At 32.9% G+C, this 25,004-nt stretch overlaps 1 protein-coding gene across 1 annotated transcript; it reads left to right on the top strand.

Moving 5' to 3' along the window:
• Positions 1–529: 529 nt before the first annotated feature.
• On the top strand, positions 530–24,063 carry MS3_00005413 (uncharacterized protein). Its single transcript, XM_051213486.1, has 5 exons — positions 530–1,502; positions 6,169–6,770; positions 16,893–17,132; positions 18,181–18,477; positions 20,938–24,063. Exons 1-5 carry the CDS (start codon positions 1,103–1,105, stop codon positions 21,520–21,522), a joined length of 2,124 nt encoding a protein of 707 aa, XP_051069467.1. The 5' UTR covers positions 530–1,102; the 3' UTR covers positions 21,523–24,063.
• Positions 24,064–25,004: the final 941 nt, after the last annotated feature.

Raw genomic sequence — 25,004 nt, 5'->3', positions numbered from 1 at the left:
AGTCAATTGAAGCTAGATCACCATGGAAAACCTGGAAGCATTTTATCCTATTGTGGGACTCCTCAGCAGTGCACATCCACAAAACCCCTTCTGATACTGAACAACATATGCTCACTAGTGACTAGCTTCAAGGTGTATATCCTGGAGTTCTAGTGAGAAGCAGTGACCAGTGGAGTTCAACCGGGTCTATTGTAACTCAATGATGACAATGATGGATGTGTTAGTTGAAGTTAGACATTCACACCGTTGGATGCTGGTTAAGCGCTCGTGTGCGAGACTGATAGGTTCATGGTCCGAATTCCGTGAGGTGGGGTTGTGGATGTGCACTGCTGAGGAGTCCCACAATAGGATAAAATGCTTCCAGGTTTTCCATGGTGATCTAGCTTCAATTGACTCATGATCTGAACTATTGAAATTGCTACAATCTCCACAAAACCCCTGTCTGATTTTAATTTATTATTTATTATAAAGTTGGTAAGTAATATTAATTTATAAATATTTATACAGAAGATAATTTCTAATAAGTGTGTTAACATTAAAATAATTTTCATGAATTGAAAGTTAGGCATTGGTAAATTTAATATTCCTATTCTCTTCCAAAATATTAATACTACTACTAAGAAGTAAGGAATGGGACACAGTATGTGAATAAGAAAAAAAAAAGATTGAACAAAATGATCGTATGACAAACACAAATACAAACTCACACACACACACATATCAGGAATATGTATGTGTATTCATCATTATACAATATAAAACAGTGTAGACATATAGAGAGCAAGCTGATAGTACTCATATACCTTCAAATGTGTGTATATGTTGACTTTTGGATTATCATGATTCTAGAGAAATCTAATGTAAACTGTCAAAGTTATCCCATACTCTAACTGGCTGGCATGACTGCTTTAAGTATAAACAACATTACACTGTTGCTCAACATATATATATATTGAAGAACGATACATAAAGTTTAATGCTAAGTTTTGGTAATGGAAAAATTTATTCTCATATAGATTTTTGTAAATATTATTATTAGTATTACTCCTGTAATAAAGTGAATACAAATTTAAAAGAAAACAACTAATATCAACTGAAGACAATGCCTATGCGTATACCGCAACCAATACAGATTTGGTTCAATTCATTGCATCATTATCGTAAAAAGATTCAATCTCAAAATGATTCAATATTATTAACAGATAATACTGATGAAAAATTCATTGATTATAATCCATTATTAATTGGTGGTATTGAAAATTTATTACTTGAAATGATACCAAAAAATTCTAAACAAATAATTAAAAATGGTGCCAATGAAGTTGCTCAATGGATTTGTGAAAATTTAATCATGTTATATGATGTTAATGAAGATGATTGTTCTAATAAGCCAGATACAATCAATCAATCAAATATACATAGAAAAAATCTACTTAATGATTTACAATTCATTACAATTGAATTATTACCAACAATTATTTATGTATACTTTTGTTTATTTAGTAAGTTTCAAAATCTTAGACTATTGTGAATGTCAGTAGGGTATTTTTTGTGTGTGAATATTATAGTAATTTCAATGGTTGAAATCATGAGTCATTTGAAACTAGACCACCATGGTTTGATTATTTTACTCATATTTACTTATAGTTTCACAGGTTGAAATCATGAGCCAGTTGAAGCTAGACCACCATTGAAAACCTGGAAGCACTGGATGGCCGTTTCGTCCTAGTATGGGACTCCTCAGCAGTGCGCATCCGCGAACCCGCCCCCTGCGGGATTCGAACCTAGGACCTACTGGCTTCGCGCGCGAGCACTTAAAAAAATATGGTGAGACTATAATTTATGGACGACCTTTGAGCAACGCTAGACTGATCTTGAGAATGTCCATCTAATAACTAGGACCAAATGAAGGTTATAAATTAGTGTGAGGTATTCAAATTATAATTTACAGTTAATGGTTAAAGTTAGGAATTAGATTTAGAGTTTTCATCACGAACTAACATCAGCTATAATGTTAAGATTCTATTCAGCCAAATGGATGAGTGAATTTCATGCCAAAATCCGAGATCTGAAACCTTATATCTGATTGGTTCGTACATAAATTATGGGTCTCGCCAAAAATATATTCCTATCGGTGATAATTATATTGATATTTGTCAAAAAACGTTTTTATCTAAGGTTTAGGTAGACATCAATGAGGTTATTTCTTAAATAAAACAGTTGTGTTTAAAACATTAACAGAATCTACTTTTCAACTTTATAAATTTTGTCATAAAGTTTCATATATTAGATTTGTTTTAATAAATTAATTATGTTAGTTGAACAACTGAGAAGCAAATTATTGTAAAATCCGAGTGCAACCACCACTGTTCTTGTGCTGTTTTCCTATTTGTTTTGCATTTAAAGAAACGAAATTGAAATTCATGTGCAGACGATATTATGGTGTGACTAAAAGTGTTATTAAAATCAAAATTGGTGAAAAAGAAGTTTGAGGCGCCTAATCGTTTTTAGATATAATTTTTTTAATGCATATAATTTGTGTAATCGCAAATTACATGAACATTAAACTGGAATTCGTTCCAATATCGCATATTCTGTGCTGATAATGAATTGTTGTCATCAAATACATAATTATTATAATAAATATAAAACTTTAACAGAATATAAAGTTGGATAATAATTGAGTTTTTTGGTAATTCATTTATCTGCTGAACAGGTTCAATATTAAGCAATTTAAAAAAGAACTAAAGACAAAAGATTTTTAGAATTTCACCATACAGTTTCAGTAAATAACAAGATAAACGGAATAATATTGAAAATGGAGATTTGTGTGTCATAAGAATGAAAATGACTGATAAACACTATGTGATAACATTTTAAGATTTTTATGAAGTAAGGAATACAATGGACAGGTTGTATGCAACTAGATGATTTGGACTTCACAGATAACCTAGCTTTTCTATCCTTTACACACGAACAAATGCAAGTCAAGACAACCAGTGTCGCAGAAACGTCTGCATCAGTGGGCCTCAATATACACAAGGGAAAAAGCAAGGTTCGAATACAATTCAGTGAGCACCAAACCAATGTCACTTGATGGAGAAACTCTGGAAGAGGTGTAAAAAGACACTTACCTGAGAAGAAGCTTCGATGACCAAGGATGATCCGATGCAGATGTAAAGGCGAGGATTGGTAAAGCAAGGATAGCATTTCTACACTTGAAGAACATATGAAACTCACGACAACTGTTAACCAACATCAAAGTCAGAATCTTCAATACTATAGGGAGATGAAACTTGCACAACCACTACAACCATCATCCGAATAGTACAAGTATTTCTAAACAATTGTCTACGTGAGATACTCAATGTCTGTTGACTGGATATCATCAGCAACCGTCTACTGTGAAAGAGAATAGACGAGTTTCCAGATGGAAGGGGAATCGGGAAATGATATTGAAAGTGAATAGGACATACATTGAGGAAATCATCAAACGGAATCACGAAGCAAGCACTGACTTGTAATTTCTGAGGGAACTGAAAAGGAGGAGGGCCAAAGTTCACTCTGCTCTGAGAATTGGGAGCAAATATGAAAAGGATGAACAGGAGCTGGAAACAGCTGGGAAGGATTGTCCAAGACAGAGTTTTATGTAGAATGTTGGTTGGTGGCCTATGCTCCTCCATGAGAGGTAACAAGCATAAGTAAGTAAGTAAGATTCTTCTAGTTTTAATTCTGCATTAAATATCATCTGATAACTTGAAAATCATTGATTTAAGTTGCAAAATGAAGTGTAGTTTTTTGGTAGAAATTCTACAAATGCCATAGCTAAAATTATAGAGGTAATGTTTCCAGCGTAAGGTAATGAAGGCAATTAGTAAAATACAGTTTGTTTATAATTTCAAATCTATCAACAGCAAGTACATAAAATCTTAAAGGTATTGTTTGGGACTCACGTCAAATACGTCGTCTCAATGACATTGATATTGAATGAGTTATTAAATGAGATAGAACTTTAAAGGATCAAACACATATATTGATTAGTCACTAAGAGGTAACAAATGTTATTTTTACTAATACTATTATAATCACATTGAAATACTATTTGCAATAACTGACTTAATTCTTCTTTATTTGTTCGCTTTATCATAAAATAAATCAATTAGGTGAACCATACCGTTTATTTTATCATGATACTTTCTTTAACAGAATTTTCCTAGTTATATGAAAGAGAAGAAATTACTTTTCTAAACTCATTTTAATCCTAAAATCTTAATCAATTTTTTCTTTTCTTTCTTTTATTTAATAAATGGACCAAAATTTGGACAAACTTATTTTATTACATTTGAGAAAAGCTTAGTAACATACAAGTTGTCCTTAATTAATTGATCGCTTTTTAGTTATTTTTTAAAAAAAAAAAAGAAATAACTATCATACTGAAAAAGGAAATGATTTTATTGTTTAATCAAAAATCAATCTGAAACAATTTTGTTTTAAAGGGAAACAAATGTGATTTGTAATTAAATTGAATTTTTTTTGTTAGTGTAAAACAATTAATTCTTCATAAACCTAGTTGAACTATTAATTTATTATATAATAAAAATAGTTCCTATTTTAATATTGTTTTTTAGTTGTTTACTATAAAAAATTATTTCCTAGGATCAGTATTTTACATTTTTGTCGTGGATGAGCACTAGTGAGGAGTCCCACAATAGAGCGAAATAACCGTCCAGTGTTTCCAGGTTTTCCATGGTGGTCTAGGTTTAATTGTCTCATGGTCTCAACTATTGAAATTACTATAATATTCACAAAACCCCTCTCTGAAAAAAATATGTTTAGAATACAGTTTATTAAATAAAGCTAATTTCTTTCAATAAACAAGTATTATAATTAAGTATTTCTCATTTAAATATGTATAACTAAAGTAGAAGTCAAATAACTTTCAAAGTATTTTTTTAGATATTATACAAATACACTAAATGTGGAAAGATGAATCAAAGGTTTTCTTTTAAATAAATAATATAATTGTAATATCCCGATGAGTAGAAAAATTAGATTTTCTAACGTTTTGTGACTTAATGTAAGCCTCTTCTCCAGAGAATAAATAACTAAATTAGAGTTCATCCAAGTTTTTGATTTGGTTATTTATTTTACAGATATCCTTAAAAAAGTTTTCGACTCTAAATAAACCGTTCTTCGCAGCAGCTTTGCAAATAGTGTTCTTCAGCCGATCACTGTTCACAAATTCATTTAGTTATTAATGAATGATATTTTTATTTTTCTTCAAATAAAAACATATTAACACCTAATATCAACTATTAATTGACTCAATCTTTCACATACACATATACGCACAGACAATTCGCTCAATCATTTATCTTTACTTCATGAACTTTTCAAATGATTCACATTTAACTGACCCATATTATTCTATTTACTAAAAATAAACATCCAAACATGATTGGATTAACACAGTATAGATTTGATCTGATTTGATTGTTAAGACGCTAAGTATTTCTTTGATGATTTCGACAATTACCTTGAAGAAGTCCAGACAAGTTTGCTAGACGAAACGTTAGAATTATATTGAATTTCAATCGCTGAGATTATCTCAAATATAAGTTTCACATAAAGCGAATTTTCTACACTGCACGCCTAAATTTTGTCAAACTATTTGTTCTAATCTTGACGAATATTCATAAAAATCATACATATTTTCATATATCTTATTGGTTCTTTTTTAAATTTTGTAAAGTTCAATCGGATTAGTTGTGAGATAGTAAGTTGTCGACGACAATGGTGGATGTGTCTCTCAGTTTCGTGAATTGGTTGAAGATAGACATTAACACCGTTGGATGCTAGCCAGTTCAGTGGTCTAATGGTTAAGCGCTCGTGCGCGAGAACGATAGGTCCTGAGTTTGAATCCCGTGAGGCGGAGTTGTGGATGCGCACTGCCAAGGAGTCCCACAGTAGAACAAAATGGCCGGTTCTAGGTTTTCCATGGTGATGTAGCTTCAACTGGCTCATGATCTAAACTACTGATAAACTTTGTTTATTTATTCAAATAAACTATTTTTATTTAGTAAAACAAACAAATAAACTATTAGTCTTTAATTAATTATTCTTTATAATTAAATTTCTTCTTAAAAATTTCCTCATTTTCCTTTATAGTTTTTTTTGGATCAAAAAAATCTCATCAAAACAAACCAATAACAACTAATAAACTGGATATAAAATTTATGAAATTCAAAAATGTTGGTAAAATTCCTCCTTCATTATTATTATTAAAACAAAATGAAGATTATTCACAATTAATGAATAATCAATCAAATAAATTAATTAATGTAAATAAACATACAATTAAAACAAAATCACAAATGATAATTCAATCATCTAATGAATTATTAATGAAATCAGAAAATAATATAAAATTAACTAATAATAGTAATAATAAATTAATAAAACAAAATACAAAAAAACAATTATCAATGAATTATTTCAATGAATCAATGAATTTAATTAGTATTTTTGAAATTTTTTTATTGACTATTTATCAAATTTATCAAAAAAATGTATTAAATATAATAAATGAAGAAAATTTTAATCCAGTGATATTATATAATTCAACGATATATTGTAATGAATTATTAAATTCTAATGAAATCAATAAAATTGATTATTTAAATCATATTAAATTATGTAATCAATATACAATTACAAAAAAACAATCAAATCAATTTATAAATGAATTATATTTCAATAAAAAATTTCCTGTAAGTTATATTAATAAACATTTTAATATTGTAATTTTCTAAGTTGTATTTTATAGAAGAAGAAAATAATAATTATTATAATAGTATTGGAAAGATTTTGAGTAGATCGTTAGATTCCATTCTGAGGTAAGATTTCAACAGTGTTTGCAAAACAAAAATAAACAAACAAATCAATTACTGAGTCTGATAAACTTAAAATCATTTGGGTAATCTGAGAGAAAAAATATTTCAATAGTTGAAATCATGAGTCAATTGAAGCTAGACCACTATCTTAAATCTGGAAGCACTGAACAGCCATTTCGTCCTAGTATGGGACTCCTCAGCAGTACACATCCACGATCCTGTCTCCCGCGAGATTCGAACCCGGGACCTATCGGTCTCACGCCAGGCGCTTAACCAATTAGACCACTGAGTCAGCGTCTAACGGTGTTAATGACTAACTTCAACCAATCCACAAAATTGTACCACCGTACACCATTGTCTTCAGTGAATTGATATCTCACAACAGACCTGGTCCCAAACTAGGACGACACGACCGTTTAGTGCTTCCAGGTTTTCCATGGTGCCCTAGCTTCAATTAACTCATGATTTCAACTACTGAAATTTCTAAAAATCTACGCAAAACTTACTTACTTATTTACGCCTGTTACTCCTCGTGAAGGAGCATGGGCCGCTTACCAGCATTCTCCATCCAACCCTGTCCTGGGCAATCCTTTCCACCTCCTTCCAGTTGTTATTCATCCTTTCCATATCTGCTTCTATTATCCGACGCAATGTGTTCTTTGGCCTTCCTCTTTTCCACTTCCCTTCAGGATTCCAAGTTAGGGCTTGCCTCGTGATGCAGTTTGACGATTTGCGTAATGTATGTCCTATCCATTTCCATCATCTTTTCCGAATTTCCTCTTCAGCTGGAAGCTGGTTTGTTCTCTCCCACACAAGGCTATTGCTGATGGTATCCGGCCAATGGATGTTGAGTATCTTGCGTAGACAGCTATTTATAAATACTTGTACCTTCTTGATGGTGGATGTTGTAGTTCTCCAAGTTTCAGCTCCATACAGTAGAACTGCCTTGACGTTCGTATTGAAGATTTTCACTTTGATATTGGTTGAAAGTTGTTTTGAGTTCCATATGTTTTTAAATTGTAGGAATGCGACCCTTGCTTTGCCAATCCTTGCCTTTACGTCTGCATCTGAGCCTCCTTGTTTATCGATGATGCTTCACAGGTATGTGAAGGATTCTACATCTCCCAGAGTTTCGCCATCAAGAGTGATTGGATTGCTGTTCTCCGCTTTGAATTTGCGGACCTTGGATTTGCCCTTGTGTATGCTGAGGCCTACTGATGCAGAGACTGCTGCTACACTGGCTGTCTTTATCTGCATTTGTTCATGTGTATGCGATAGGAGGGCTAGGTCATCTGCGAAGTCCAAATCGTCTAATTGGTTCTGAGCTGTCCATTGTATTCCGTGTTTTCCTTCAGATGTCGAGGTCTTCATAATCCAGTCGACCACCAGAATAAAGAGGAAGGGAGAGAGTAGACAGCCTTGTCTGACTCCGGTCCATACTTGGAATGCGTCTGTCAGTTGTCCTCCATGCACTACTTTGCACTGTAGTCCGTCGTATGAGTTCCGGATAATATTGACAATCTTCTCAGGAACTCCATAGTGTCGAAGAAGTTTCCACAATGTCCTCCTATCTACACTGTCGAATGCCTTTTCATAATCAATGAAGTTGATGTATAGTGACGAGTCCCACTCAACTGATTGTTCGACGATGATCCGTAGTGTCGCAATTTGGTCTGTGCACGACCGATCCTTACGGAATCCAGCTTGTTGATCTCGAAGTTGGGCGTCTACTGCATCCTTCATCCGGTTCAGCAAAACTCTGTTGAAGACTTTCCCTGGTATTGACAGTAGTGTAATGCCTCTGTAGTTTTCACATTTGCTCAGATCTCCTTTCTTTGGAATCTTGATGAGGTGTCCTTCTTTCCAGTCCATCGGCACTTGTTCCTCCTCCAACATCTTTTTGAATAGAAGGTGAAGCATGTTTGTAGGTACTTCGATGTCTGACTTCAGTGCCTCAGCTGGTATGTTGTCGGGTCCTGCTGCTTTCCCTTTCTTGATTTGTCTGATGGCTATTCTGATTTCTTCCGTCGTTGGTGGATTGACATCTATAGGAAGATCTGTGTGTGTTGCTTCGATGTTCGGTGGATTCATTGGAGCCGGCCTATTCAGGAGTTCCTTGAAGTATTCTACCCATCTGTTACGCTGTTGTTGAATTTCGGTGATTGGCTTGCCTTCTTTGTCTTTGACCGGCCTCTCTGGTTTACTATATATTCCCTGCTCGTTTCTTCGTTGTATCGTGAAGCTGTTTCATATTTCCTTCTCTAGCAGCTTTTTTGCCGTCGTTGCTAGTTCTTCAACGTATTTCTTCTTGTCGGCTCTAATACTCCTCTTCACTTGCTTGTTTGCTTCTATGTATTCAGCTTGTGCTTGGACTTTCTCTGCTCGTGTTCGGCTGTTGTTAATTACTGTCTTCTTGTTCTTCCTTTCTTTGATCTTGTCCAGTGTTTCTGTAGAGATCCATTCCTTATGATGGTATTTCTTTAGACCCAGAACCTCTTGACACGTTGAAGTCAATGTTTCTTTGATGCCTTTCCAGTTGTCCTCCATGGTGGTTTCTTCTTCCTTCAGTAGATCTTGAAAGGCTTGGAATCTGTTGTTGAGAGCTATCTTGAATTCATTGAGTTTGTCAGTATCTCGAAGGAAGGCTGTATTGAACCTTTGTAGTGCTGTTTGTCCACTTGTTCAGTTCTTTTTTAGCTTCAGTTTTAAATTGGTCACAACTAGGTGGTGATCTGAAGCTACGTCAGCACCTCTTCTGGTTCTCACATCTTCCATTGTCCTTCGGAACTTTTTGTTGATGCAAATATGATCTATTTGGTTCTCTGTAGTGTGGTCCGGTGAGATCCATGTAGCCTTGTGTATACGCTTATGTGGAAATATTGTGCCTCCTATGACCAATTTGTTGAACGCATATAGATTTGCAAATCTTTCCCCATTTTCGTTTCTCTCACCCAGTCCATGTCGTCCCATAATATCTTCATATCCAGTGTTGTCTATTCCGACTTTGGCATTTAGATCTCCCATCAGAATAGTTAGGTCCTTTCTTGGGCATTTCTCAATTATTGACTGCAGCCGGTCGTAGAATTGATCTTTAATTTCGTCGTTGCTATCATTGGTGGGTGCATAACATTGGATAATATTCATTGTGATCCCCTCCTTCTTTGTTTTGAATGATGCTTTGATGATTCTGGATCCGTGAGATTCCCATCCTACAAGCGCATTTCGTGCTACTTTGGACAGCATAAAAGCGACTCCCTGAGTGTGTGGAGCATTGTCCTCTTCGTGACCGGAGTATAGCAGCATCTCTCCCGTAGCTAGCCTTTTCTGTCCAGCTTGGGTCCAGTGGGTTTCGCTGATTCCCAGTACTGCTAAGTTGTATCTCCTCATTTTCATTGCTATTTGACTGGTCTTCCTCTTCTGATAAAAAATATTCACAGGAAATAGATAAATAAATAGGTATTTGTTATTATTATTATTATGAACAAATGTTAATTGCGAATGACTAGTAATTATCCATCGATATCATGTTTATAGTGAGTAGTAAAGAGATTGATGGATAATGGTAAAACGTTTGTAATCATCTAGTGACTAACGCTAAAATTAGATATTTCTTCAGGATTTCATTTTTAGTACATATCCATATTTGTACAAATTAAGATTATAATACTGATACTTAATGTTTTTATTCATTCTGTTTTATATCAGAATTTAAAATAATTCACAATAAAATATTACCAAATCTCATATAGTTTATTGTGTATCCCATGGGATATTTAAATCACTTAAATATGGGAAAAGGGTATGCAGTTGAATTGATATTCACTAACTGTATCATAACAAGTGTCTCAACATTTTTTAACTGGTTATCATGTAGAGATGAAGAGTGATTTTTTGACAAAATATTGAGTAAAACGGATGACTGCCTAAGGGCAATAGTAATACAAGTGCTATATCATCTTTTTTGTAGTCTTATAAAGAAATACTTATTTTATGGTTGATTTACCAGTAGATATGGCGGTGCTTATCTACTACCATGATCATTTAACCCTTTTAAATAAACTTTTAAAGAAATATATCATATTTCCAGTCAACTTTTATGCTTTCCTAATCCTTTCGGTCTAAAATATAAACAATAGAAGTAAAATTCTAGTATAGTGTGTAATAATGTGAATATGTATGTAGAATACTTTAAAACATACCATTGGATGGGATTTATTATACATGAAAATATTAAAGCTGGATAGATAATAAGAAAAATGTATACAACTATATGTAATATAATACGACAAAATACTAAAACTGTTTAAACTATTGAAGTAATTCACATTTTTTTTCAGAATATTACATACTTTATACTTTGATCTGGAATTTTACTACATATAATCAAATATTGGAGAATGTTTATTATCGTTATTTGAATAAAATCAAATCAATGTTACCCATGTTACTAGTTAACATTATAATGATCTTGAAACAAAGCATAGTGTAACTAGTGGGTATCATTGCCAAGATTGGACATGATAGTTTCAAATAAATTAAGCATTAGGTAGAGAAATAATCATAAATATATGTTTTCTAATATCCCAAAAAGTAGGAAAATTGAATTTCTATTGTTTCGTGACTCAATGTAAGCTACTTCTTTATAGTAGATAAATAAACGAATTAAATTAACACAATTTTAAGTGGTACCAAGGCACTACTGTTTTCTATTTACTCTTAAGAAGTGGCCTATGTCAAGTCACGAAACGTCGGAAATAAAATTTTTACACTCATTTGGATATAACAAATAATATATTTATTCTAATGTAATTAATTGAAGGGATATAGTAACGATCTTCATCTTTATTGAATGTGAATCAAGATTTTTAGATTAAAACTAAATTTTAAGTGTGAAAATATATTTTAATGTGAATTCTTGATCGAAATACGATTAAATTGGAAAAAAGATAAAACAAGCCGATTGAAAATATCACATTAGTTTACGAAGCTCTTTTCTACCACTCTGGATTATGCTTATAGATATGGACTTCTTAGGTAAAAAATGTTAGTCAACTGTAATCCTTAAATTCACTTGGTATTGTTTACTTGAATATTCCCACTGATCTTTACGACTGCAATTGATCAGTCTCTTATTGGCATATGTGCAACAAGTGTGGATTTCCTTGATATTGATTTAAGTTAGAGGCATTATAACAAAGGTGGATGGTGGCTAGCAATCCACACAGGATGCATATATACTGATAAGAGACTGATCAGTTGTAGTCGTGAAGATCAATGCGAATATTCAAGTAAACAATACCAAGTGAATTTGAACTTCATCTCATTGCACAAGCAAGTGACTATCAGGACTCAGCAGCTAGGTGAATAACGCGATGGCTTTCGAAGAGAATGGTAGTGGGTTCGAGTCGCGGAGTAAGCATCAACTCTGAGATATAGGAACACCCAGCTGACAAAACACGCATCTTGTATTTCACTGTTAGCCACTATCCATCTTTGCTTATAAGTGTAATCCTTCTTTACAGAAATCAGATGATAATTGAAAGTTATTCAGCGTGGATGTATGAACATTCCATATTATTTCTTTTCTATTAAGTCAACAGATTAATGTCAATAGGCTTTTTATTCTTCAACTATGTTAGTTAATTTCCAATTATATTTCTTGTATTTACCTTCCCGCTAATAAAGATTGCAAATTATATTTACCCTGTCTGACATCTTGTTGATTTTCTCTCACTCTATTGAAGTCTAGTATGAACTTAAAATGCATACATATTTTCATCATAACGTATATTGTCTATAACTGACTTAGCGAATGATGTGAAATGTTCAGTAACATATGAAAAGGAAAATGGCTTATATGGAAATTTAATTTATTTATTATGAATTATGTTCATAGAATAAAAATAGTTTACTGATTACAACAATTGGTTTTTTGTTACAGTATGTTCGACTCACGAAATACTGACGAAATACCTCTCCAAATCTGTTAGAGTTAATGCTTCACATTTTGTCAAGCTATTTCTCAGGAAGTATGAGTTTGTTTCTTGGGATATTCCTAAGTACAACTGACTAAAAAATATTTCTATGCTGAATATAGTTGAAATTAGTTGGTGGATTTGATGTGAAACAATTATGAAATGTATATTCTGTTTCAAATATACGTTTGGTGAATTGACTTCATTAATGTATCACATGTGATACAGTCAATCATTTGAAAAAATTACATCATTACTAATCAGATCAGTATCAATTTTCATGATATTAAATCCTTTTGTCTACTTTATTTTCACCTACAAAAACTCTCACATATTCATCGAAACGACTTTCTTAATCAGCCAATAAATTTGAGATGAGAGGTTTTGGAAAGAATGATTTAAGAAACTGTTGGACAACTCAGGTTTTGGATTAGAAGTTAGAAACACTGGTCATGATTGCATTATTATAATGTTGTGAGGACATATTGTTCTTGCCGTATAAAATAAAATTACGAATTAGCAAGAAGAAAAGTTAAAGAGTAAACGACTTTTAACGTACAACAAACTTGCGAATTCCTAACTTTCGTCGTTTTTAACACAATAGGTACTGCTGACATTTACTCTGTAATTATAGATTGGTTTCAGACTGTAATAAGGGGTATTACTATATCGGTAGAAAACTTTCTGGACTTTAGTCGTTCACTTAAATTTCATTTTGTTGACACATATAATTTAAGATACTGGCTTTGTTACATTAAATGCTGCTGATCTGTTGAACATACATTATCAAAATGATAGACTTAAAATATAAACAACATTTTAGGATGCATACGTTCTGTGAGAATCACCTCGCAAAGAATTGTATTTAGGAAAATAACTAGAAAAACGTCTTTTTATGTTTTAACTTATTGATATCAATTATTGATTTGAAAGAATTAAGTTCAAATTACCACTTCCGTTTTTATATGATGTTATCCAGGAGTAAGTCTAATCGTATTGACTAATAATAATAAATCGATAACAATATAACAAAATCCTGATTTGACTTCAAATTTCCTGAACGGATAACTGACGCTAATAATCTTTCTCCGATAAGTTCAGTTACACGATCAGACTGATTTCTCGCCTGTAAAATTTGGATGGTGGACAGATACATGTTAAAGTACGTTATCTGAAACTGCTGGATGATGAACTACAATTTTTAATGTATAGATATTATTTGAGATTGATTTGTGCGAAGTATATTTCTGCAATATATTACATGCAAGACCTGGCAACGACAGCGGAAAATGCTGCAAACGAAAGCAGTATGAGACAACTATATGACACAACGAAGAACCTGGTAGGCAAACATAATAAACCAGAGCGACCAATGCAAGTCAATCATTGAGATTCAAGAACAGAGGAATATGTGGGTAGAGCACTTCGAGGGACTTCTGAATAGGCCAGCTCCATTGAATCCACCGCACACCGAAGCAGCACACATAGACCTTACCGTATATGTTACGTCACCAATGATAGAAGAAATCAGCATGATTATCAGACAAACCAAGTGTAGAAAAGCAGCTGGACCTGACAATATACCAGCTCAAGCACTGAATTCAGACATAAAAGTAACTACAAACAAGCTCCATACTCTATTCGGGAAGAAATGAGAGGAGGAACAAGTGCTGACAGACTGGGAAGAAAGACACCTCATCAAGATACTGAAGGAAAGAGCTCTGCCAAGCGTGGGAATTACATAGGCATCGGTACCAGAAACGTTTTTCAACAGTGTTGCTGAACCAAAAAGAAGATTCAATAAACACCCAACTATGAGATTGACAGACTGGATTCCGTAAGGATTGGTTATGCAAAAACCGAATCGTGACACTAGGAATCATCGTTGGACATTCAGTTAAATGGAACTCGTCACACAACTTCTTTGTCTACGAAAAAGCGTTTGACAGTCTGGATAGGAGAGCATTATGAAAGCTCCCTCGACATTATAAAGTACCTGAGAAACTCGTCAGCATCAACCGGAATTCATGCAACGAAATACAATGTAAATTCGTGAATGGAGGACAGCTGACAGACACATTCCGAGTAAGGATCGAAGTCGGACAAACATGCTTAATCTCACTCTCTTTCTTTCATCTGGTGGTTGACCAGATTATGAAGACCTCTAAATCTGAATGGAAACACGGAATACAATGGACAGCTCGAAATCAATTAGAGGATTTGGACTTCGAATAAGACCTAGCTCTTCTATCCCATGTGCATCAGCAAATGCAGATGAAAACATTTGGTGTGACAGCAGCCTCAGCACACACAAGTGAAAAAGCAGGATCATAAAATACAACAGGGAGAAAACCAATCCAATCTCACTTAATGGAGGAGCTATGGAAGAGGTGGAAAGTTTCACGTAGCTTCTCACCAACATCATCGATGAACAAGGAGGATCTGGCGCAGACGTAAATATGAGGATTGGCAAAGCAAGGTCCTCATTCCTACAAGCGAAGAACATGTGAAACTTAAAACAACTGTCAGCCAACATCAAGGTCACGATCTTCAATACGAATGTCAACACAGTTCTACTATAAAGAGATGAAACTTGCACAACCACTACAACCATCATCCGAATAGTACAAGTATTTCTAAACAGTTGTCTACGTGAGATACTCAATGTCTGTTGACTGGATATCATCAGCAACCGTCTAATATGATAGAGGACAGACGAGTTTCCAGATGGAAAGGAAATCGAGAAATGATATTGGAAGTGAATAGGATATACATTGAGGAAATCATCAAAGTGCATTACGAAGCAAGCAGTGACTTGTAATTTCGAAGGGAACTGGAAAGGAGGAAGACTGAAGATAACATTGCACCAATAACTAAAAGTAGACATGAGAAGGATGAACAAGAACTGGAAACAACTGGAGAGGATTGTCCATGATAGATTTGTATGAAGAATGCTGATGAGCGGCACATGAGGGTTAGCAGGTGTAAGTAAGTAAGTTAGTATATTTCCGCAAAAATACAGTCCGAGTTATATTCATGATCCATCATATTCATTCACTTCACAAATCGCCCATTAAATCAGTTTACTATCAAGTTATACTCATAAAAGTTCGTTTAAGCGTTTCATAATGGTTACTAGCGAAATCCTATAAGTTGTAAAGGATGAGTTTGCTGAAGTGATACCATGCGATACAATATACTAAATTGTGATAAGAATAGTAACTGTTCATAAAGCCATTTTTAGGAAAGCTTTTTATATAACTTTATGTATTAATGAATAAATTGACATCATTATCTAGATAATTCCAAGCATAATTTGTGTATGAATCTTTTGATTGTAAATAATGTATCTGATATAACAGGATACTAAGCTATGCTTAGTATGACACTCAGCATGTGATTTATTATAATTCTAGGTATTTTTCATGTATGTGACTTTTTCTTAATTAGTAGACAAAATGGATGAACAATTAATATATCAATATGTGTATTTCTGAATAGGGTCGCCGTCGTGTTTTGGGTTTAATAAGTCTTCATTTGTACTAATCTTATGATTCTTACTTCACATCGTGGGAACTACAGGGTTTCTTTGTTCTTTCAGTTATGAGAATAAACGACACAGTCATGACAGTACATTATTCCAATATAAGATGACAACGATAAGTTTGGTAATAAGTTCTTGTTTTATCGTATGTTACAGGATTATAGAAAATTTCCGAGGACTTTCACTATATGAAACTTGACATCTATGGATCTTTCGAATACCGAAATCTTTATTTTTTGATAAGTCAGTATCTGCCAATTTTTAGATGACGATTAAATACATTAATTTATAATTGAAAATTCTGAGTGAAAACGATTTTTAAAATCTAACGAATGATAGTATCATAGTTTTAGTTCTTATTATAGATGATTAAAATAAATGTGCGAAGTCATTTCACTTTTATCTAAGTGCACAAATCACAGTAAAGATATTACAAAGGTACATTGGATTGATTCATTTTCTTTAATATTATTTTTCCAGGAGTATACATTTAATTCGCACAATCGTATGCACATATTGACTGCACTGATGAAACAATATAGTGCATACTCTCCATCATGTGTATCTAAACAATCAAGAGTATCACTATGCAGATTGGCTTGTTTATTTAATCCTTTCAATAACCAATATTCAGAGGATATGCCCTTACAATTTGAAGAATCTGATTCTGTGGATGACGATGGGCATACTTGTGATATGAATTCCATGAAACTAGAAGTAGTAAGTTTTTTATGGTTATTATACTAGTTATATAATATCGTTTACATTATATGGTCTAAATATCAGCTACTCAAATCTTTCAGATTCTAATTTTCTAAAAGTGGTAAGCAAATCCGGAAAATACGTGATCTGAAATGAAGATGAACGTTTGTTAACTATCACACGAAAAAATACTCATTCATTTAAAGGTTTTACTCATAAATAAAGTTGAATTTATGAATAATGTTAACTCAGTTTTTCACATGTCGTTACGTTTGATCATTTCTTGATATAATAAAATTTTGAATATTGATTGACAAGTAAATTGTTTCTTGGAGCAAAGCGAATTCTCTCCTTGGTCTGACTTATATAGATATAATTATTGGCCAAGAGATTGTGTATCGTAGGTCAATGTTTATTAGATCAATAGTCAGTTACATCAGTTCATTTTCTTAAATTCTATGATACGAGAACTGATTATGATTCACGCAAGTTTTAAACAGTGAATAATTTCAAAATGAAACAGTAAGAAAAGTAGTTATCATAATCTTATGTTCATATTAGACATGTTTTGAGCTTTCAGAATTTCAGAAAAGCATCTGCTTTTATGATTCAATTTCCAAACGCTTCAAGAACAAATGAAGATTATCCAGTCACTGACTATTTATCTTTACATATAATGTACAATCATTGCTTTATTGTGATAATCACATGTAACTTTTTGACTAATTCATTTCCTGAACGAATATATAAGCCTTTTCATAAAGTATACAGTAATAAACGAACAGGTGCAAGTGAACAGTAAACTAAGTTGATTAAACTAAAGTACTTCTCATCTTCATACAGAGATCTATCCCAGCTTGCATAATTGACAATTTGGTTCTAACGTTTTGCATACAATCACTTTAAATGCTTCAAAATTATGAACTGATTATTTCATAGCTTTTTGCCTGTATAAGACTGAAATCTGTCTCCTTATTTTTTTAATACTTATTTTAAACTAACCATTTAGTCACTCAACCTATAGATATCAATACTATTTTATAATTTTTGACAATTCTTATATTAGATAAAGGAAAATGAAAAACAAGATAATTCAGTCCGCGAGGAAGCCACATCACAACCGACTTCACCAAAAACACTTGGCAAAACGGAAGAGCATACCTCCAAAGTAATGCAAAATTCTTATACAAAATCGGAGACAAACAAACAAGTGAAATTTGGTAGAGTAACAGGATTGAGTTCGAATTTTGTCACAGAAATTCTGTTTTCTCTCTATCCAGTTCTTTTTACCGAACATTCAGACTTAGCTTGTGAAGGAGTCAAGTCTCTGAAAGCTAGAGCGACTTATGAAATATGGTCAAATGTATGTAGTTATATAACCATTTATTTATTTTCCATTTCAACAGTTTTGTTCACATTTACATATAATTTGGGTTACTAATCCTGTTCAAGTTTATTTGATAGGAAAATGATGCCTTAGAAATCTTTTAGTTAAAAAATTATCTATGAGATATTATCATTTGTGAGGGTTTAAAACTTGACACTGTTTACATTTCTGAAGTATATTATTCAGTCACTGTTGACAGATAGTCTCCTTGATTAGAAGTCTTATTAATGCTTGTATTTGTTTGTTGAGTACTGACTAGCGATGGAACCCACTACTCACATATGTTCTAATTAAATTCCGTCTATTAAACATAGATGTTATTATTCTTGATAATAAGAGGGTTAGGTATCTAACATTTCAAAAGGCAGAACACTTGTTTTTCCTCTATTTGTGATGACAAGCTTCACTGAAATACACAAACACGAATAGAGTAAAACATGTTACTTTTTACTAATGTTTACTTTTATTGTTTATATATATCACTGTTAGCTGGTATAAAATACTATTTTGACATTGATTGTATGAAATCTTAAACTGAATGGGAATATCATTATACAATACCGTAGAGTATACATAATTCTAAGTCAGCTGATGAAACATTATAAGTTGTGAATGTGATTTGCTATTTTCAATTGATTTATCAAGATAACTTAAGTCATTCACATAATGAACCATTTTTAACTATCACTAGTTGAAATCATGAGTCAATTGAAGCCAGATAACCATGAAAAACCTTGAAGCTTTGGATGGCCACTTCGTCCTAGTATGGGACTCCTCAGTAACGCACATCCACGATCTCGTCCCTCGTGCGCGAGCGCTTAACCAATAGACCACTGAACCGGCCGGCATCCAATTGTGTTCATTTCTAACTTCAACTAATCCACGAAATTGAGTGACACATCCAGATAAACAATATCCTTTTCGTTGACAATCTTTTATGAAGCAAGAATAAATAATGTTATGTGATCAAGTGGACTAATTATTTTTAGTTTACTCTTTCAAATACTGAAAAATATTTTCAACTAAATATTTTACAAATATAATGTTGTAAAGTTATTTAACTGACTGATGGGAGATGGCTAAAATCAATTTCCACAAGTGAATATATTCAATTTATACAGAAACAGTGTGGGTGAGATCATGATGAGGTCAAGCCAGTAGGAATATATATATTAATAGGGTAGACAAAATGATAAGCTTGGTAGTAATTACAAAACCCGATAGTTAATTGATTATAATAATGGTGATGGTGAACAAATTATTGTAGAACAAGATGTTCTGAAAATTTAGAATAGGAATAATCATTAGAATGGAAGAACCGATGGATTTTTTTGGGGGAGGAGGAGTTAAACGACAATAATAATCCAAATAATTGTAAGAATATTGTAGTAATAGTTTTAAAATATAGATGCTCACTAAAATGTATGATAACGTGTTATTGTGATTTAGATGGTGGTTGGAGGTAGTCGACAGGAAACCCTAGACCCGGGTTTCGTGCTACTTGGCACTCGTCAGCAAGGTGTACCTGTAATCTTGAGGGAACTGGTGCTCCCTGGCGGATTCGATCTCGTGTCACCCAGCTTCACAGTCAGAGACGTTACCACTGAGCTATCCGAGCCTTGACTAACCTCCTGTAGGACTGAGATGTAATCACAATTGATTGATCACTGGGTGGTGATCAATGTCATGCTTGTCTAGTCCTTATTAGTGCAGATCGAATGCTATCGATCATGTTGCAATGTGGCCACCAGTCTAGGTGACTCGACACTGCTAACGAGTGCCAAGTAGCACGAAACCCGGGTCCAGGGTTTCCTGTTGACTACCTCCAACCACCATCTAAATCTCAATACATAGTGCCCGCAGTGTCGAGTCACCTAGACTGGTGGCCACATTGCAACATGATCGATAGCATTCGATCTGCACTAATAAGGACTAGACAAGCATGACATTGATCACCACCCAGTGATCAATCAATTGTGAACGTGTTATTGTAGTTATGTGAATAATGGTAGAGAGAATGAGGAATATTTGTGAAGTTTACAGATTAATTGGGAAAAAAACTGAAAAAAGAAATGTAGAAGTAACAGTAAATTAATCATCAAGAAAATGTCAGTTGAACTTAAAATACGAAATATTTTACTTAGAAAACTAATGTATATTTGAAAGTCAAAGCAGATGAAAAGAGATAAAGTCTCATTATTCTACAACATTAACTGTTTTCACATTATGAGATAGAATCCGTTATTCTGTGGTTTTAGGCAAATTCTAGCACATAATAATAGACAGGTATTCAAATATATAAAATAACAATATCTGAAGTCTAATTATACTACTTAAATAATTCTAATGATGTTTAATAGGGAACAGATAATGGCAAATGTCTTAAAAGACGTGTACAAAACAGAAGTTAATACTTAATTTTCACTTTCATTTCAGGTCTTGTTACTGATTAATTCAATAGAAAAAGATTATACTCGATCAAAGTCACCTGATTTAAAATCGCTTAAATTTGATAACCGAATGATCAGCCAAGAGATGTTAAATAACAATAACTTCAATGAGTGTTCAGCTGAAGAAAATAAATTGAACTCTGAACAGTTAAGTCTAGCTAGTGCTTATTGTGGTTTATGGTCTGGACTTTTGGGGAAACGATCCGATATGCAACAAGATCAAATACCACCAGAACTCAGTGATATTCAAGATTTATCAGGCAAACGTTTACACTATGTTCGACTAGCACAAGCCAAATTTAAAAGACCTGTTGTTACAAATTCAAATTTTAAAACTGTTAAACTTCCAGATGATATAACACCTTTATCACCAGTTGATACGACTATTTCAAAGCAAAATGAAAACAAGAATTACCTTTCGACACATAATAGTGTATATTTAAAAAATAATTGGAAAAGTTCTATGGATGATTTATCAAGAATTGAAGAGCCAAATGCACCATCAATTTCATTTACTCGTGAATGGTTTAAAAAAACTCTTTGGAAAGATAGACAATCTGAGAAATCTTAAGATTTATTCTTTTATAGTTTCGAATTACTTTCTTAGATTCATAAAAAGTTTTATTTGAGCATTATTTATAATTATTGCTTATTTAATTTTGAACATGACATACATTCTTTGCCTTTATCATCTAAAAATTACTGTTTCGAGTAAAACAATTATATTATACAGGTAAATATGAGGTAAAACCTTGGTGTGTGCTACTTTTGCCGACATAAATAGTATATGATGTTAGTCGTGAACAGAATGTCTGGCAACAGAGAAACAAGAGGATCAAACGGTAAAGAATGGAAACAGAATGCAATTTGTATGAAAACGCAAGATCAATGAAGTCTGAGTCATTTTGAGACAACTGATGGACATTTCGCAAATTAAACATTTACTATTTGATTGTTAGATTTTATTAACAAGTCCTGTAATTTTGCGCCAAATGCATTCGATTGTCTCCACTCATGTTCTTGTTCGCTACAAAACCTTTTCGGAACTATTTACTTATGAACATCTATCATAAGTTTCTTGTAACTCATTTAAGGTAAATATGTTCAAAGTTATCCGAAGACAATTATATTCGAAGTAAAAAAGGATGTTGATTAATTGTTCACTGAATTTGAAAATGATGTGAATTTACTATACTGCTTTCTTGATAAGTTGAACTTAAAAAAAACGCACAAAATGTAAGACATTATTCTCACTTAAGAACTTTTGTCTAAATTTGATCGAATAGTTTCACAGTATTTTGGCGCCGAGTTAATGTGAGACATTAAAGAGGAAGAATGTATTTGTAAAATCTTAGCGAATGAATTTTGAAGTAAATCCAACGTTTCACCTGGCAATTTAATGCATCATGTGACATTTTCGATTCATATTATATATAAAAAATTATATGTTTTCTTAATATTCACCGACCGAAGACATTATATAGTGAATAAAATTTCTTATCACTTACGTATACACACAATCTATTATCTTAACACCTTTCGTTTTCACACCACACGTCTCTTACACACTAATGTAAATACCTACTTTATACATTGTTAACATTGATTGAATAACCTATTCAGTATACAGTGAACCGGAAAACCATGTACCTATTTATATTCGATAATTTTGATGTTTGATTATATTTCCTTGAAAAAGCTTTGACCAGATTGCCAGGGGAAGCGCTAGATTTTCTTCAAAATTCATTCGCTGAGATTTTACAAATACATTCTTCCTCTTTAATTACTCTCACTTGTTCATTTGAAATTGACTGAGATATGATTTGTAAAACTTTTCATAAGGATTATAGCTAGAAAATTTAGTCTTAATTGAATGTCACACGATACTACGTTTGTCTTAATACTCCAGTAATATTGAATTTCTGTGTTGAATAAATCAAATGTAAGCAGTAATTTAGAGAATGCGCTGATAAAGTAATAGTTTCCAATTTAAAATTTGGGAAACGATTGATGTATATCATTTAATTTTGTTTAACGTGAATAAAAACTGTAAATACATCTTATAAATGTCTTTAATAGCCACTATCTGGCTTCCATACTCAGTTAGCTGATGTAACAAATTTTTCATCCATCATACACTAGATACATGGATTCCAATGTATTCATCTCTCGCTTCTTAAAAAGATAGAAAACGAAAAAAAATTATGTTAACCACTATGTTGTTTCGGTTTGAGTTTATCACTATTATGTAAGTAATTTATAACGGTCTATGAGCATATGTAACTAACAATCATAATTATTCATTTCTAACAAATCTGAAACTCAAGGGCTTATTACAGTATTTACAAATTCAAAACATCATTAAGTTGTAAAATGTTAACTATATGCTACCGTTCTTTTTTTAATTCTCTTCGGTTATAATAGTCTTATTTTTTTCTGTTGTTTGCTCTCTCCTTTCATATTAAAAATGTTACATTTTTCACTCATTAACACATACAAATACACAAGCATGTTACACATAAATTATTGTGACCGGGGTGATATGACATTAAGTTGGTCAGATCTGTTTTTTGACTGATCGTACTAAATATATTTGCTTTGTTCCTTTCTACTGTTTAAACTTGGGTTAGTTAAATTAATTAACTTATTCTTCAAATAAGCGGCTTACATTGAGTTACAAAAAGTCAGAAAATTTAATTTTTCTACTCATTGGGGTATTACAAATATATTATGTGGCTTAGTAACAATCTATACAATATAATTTTAATGGTTAAGATCATGAGTCAGTTGAAACTAGATCACCATGGAAAACCTGGAAGCACTGAACGGCCGTTTCATCCCATTGTGGAACTCCTCGGTAGTGTGCATCCACGACCTCTCCCCCTGCAAGATTCCAACCCAGGACCTACTGTTGTGAGATAGTAACTCACTGAAGACAATGGTGGATGTGTCGCTCAATTTTGTGGATTAGTTGAAGTTAGACATCATCACCGTTGGATACCGGGTCAGTGGTTTAGTGATTAAGTGCTCGCGCGCGAAACCAGTAGGTCCTGGGTTGGAATCTCGCAGGGAGCGAGGTCGTGGATGCGCGCTGCTGAGGAGTCCCACATTAGGATGAAATGGCCTTCCATCGCTTCTAGGTTTTCCATGGTGGTCTGGCTTCAACTGACTCATGATCTAAACCATTCAAATCACTATAATATCTACAAAACCCATCTGATACTATATAATATAGTTGAAATCTCCAGGTTAGAATGATGTTTTCATTACCCAGGCTACTATCACTATACATCATGAAAAGTAGGAATTAATAACTGTACTATTCATGTAATATTCATAATATTAATAAAAGTCAACCAATGAACCGTGATGAATAATTAAAAAGTATTATTATTAACTAATCATATGATTTTCAGTGATATTTGATTTCTGTAACAAACTAAAACTGTTACCATATTCACTTAATAATTTAATGCAACTGGAATCTTCTTTATGACTAATTAAAATTATTTAAATAATAATAACAATATTACTAAACATTAATTAGTTTGATTTCACTTGGGAATGTTTACTTGAATCTTCCTGTTGAGGTTCACGATTGCAATTGATCAGTCTCTTATTAACATATGTGCAACAAGTGTGGATTTCCTTGATATTGATTTAAGTTAGAGGCATTATAACAAAGGTGGATGGTGGCTAGCAATCCACACAGGATGCATATATGCTGATAAGAGACTGATCAGTTGCAGTCGTGAAGATCAATGGGAATATTCAAGTAAACAATACCAAGTGAATTTGAACTTCATCTCATTGCACAAGCAAGTGACTATCAGGACTCATTAGCTAAGTGGTTAGTGTGATGGCGTTTGAAGTGGAGTAAGTATCAACTCGGAGATGCAGGTACATCCAGCTGACGAGTCCTGGATTCCAGTGTTAGCCATTATCCATTTTTAGTTCTGTTCATCGAATATATTTAATTTCTTAGATAATTTTAAACAGAGTAAGCCCATGGAGATTTACAAAACCAATTGAATTCATTATTTTACTTCAAGG

The sequence above is a fragment of the Schistosoma haematobium genome, chromosome 3 (assembly GCF_000699445.3).
Source record: "Schistosoma haematobium chromosome 3, whole genome shotgun sequence".
NCBI classification, from domain to species: domain Eukaryota; kingdom Metazoa; phylum Platyhelminthes; class Trematoda; order Strigeidida; family Schistosomatidae; genus Schistosoma; species Schistosoma haematobium.
This window is presented reverse-complemented; position numbering and strand designations above follow the sequence as displayed.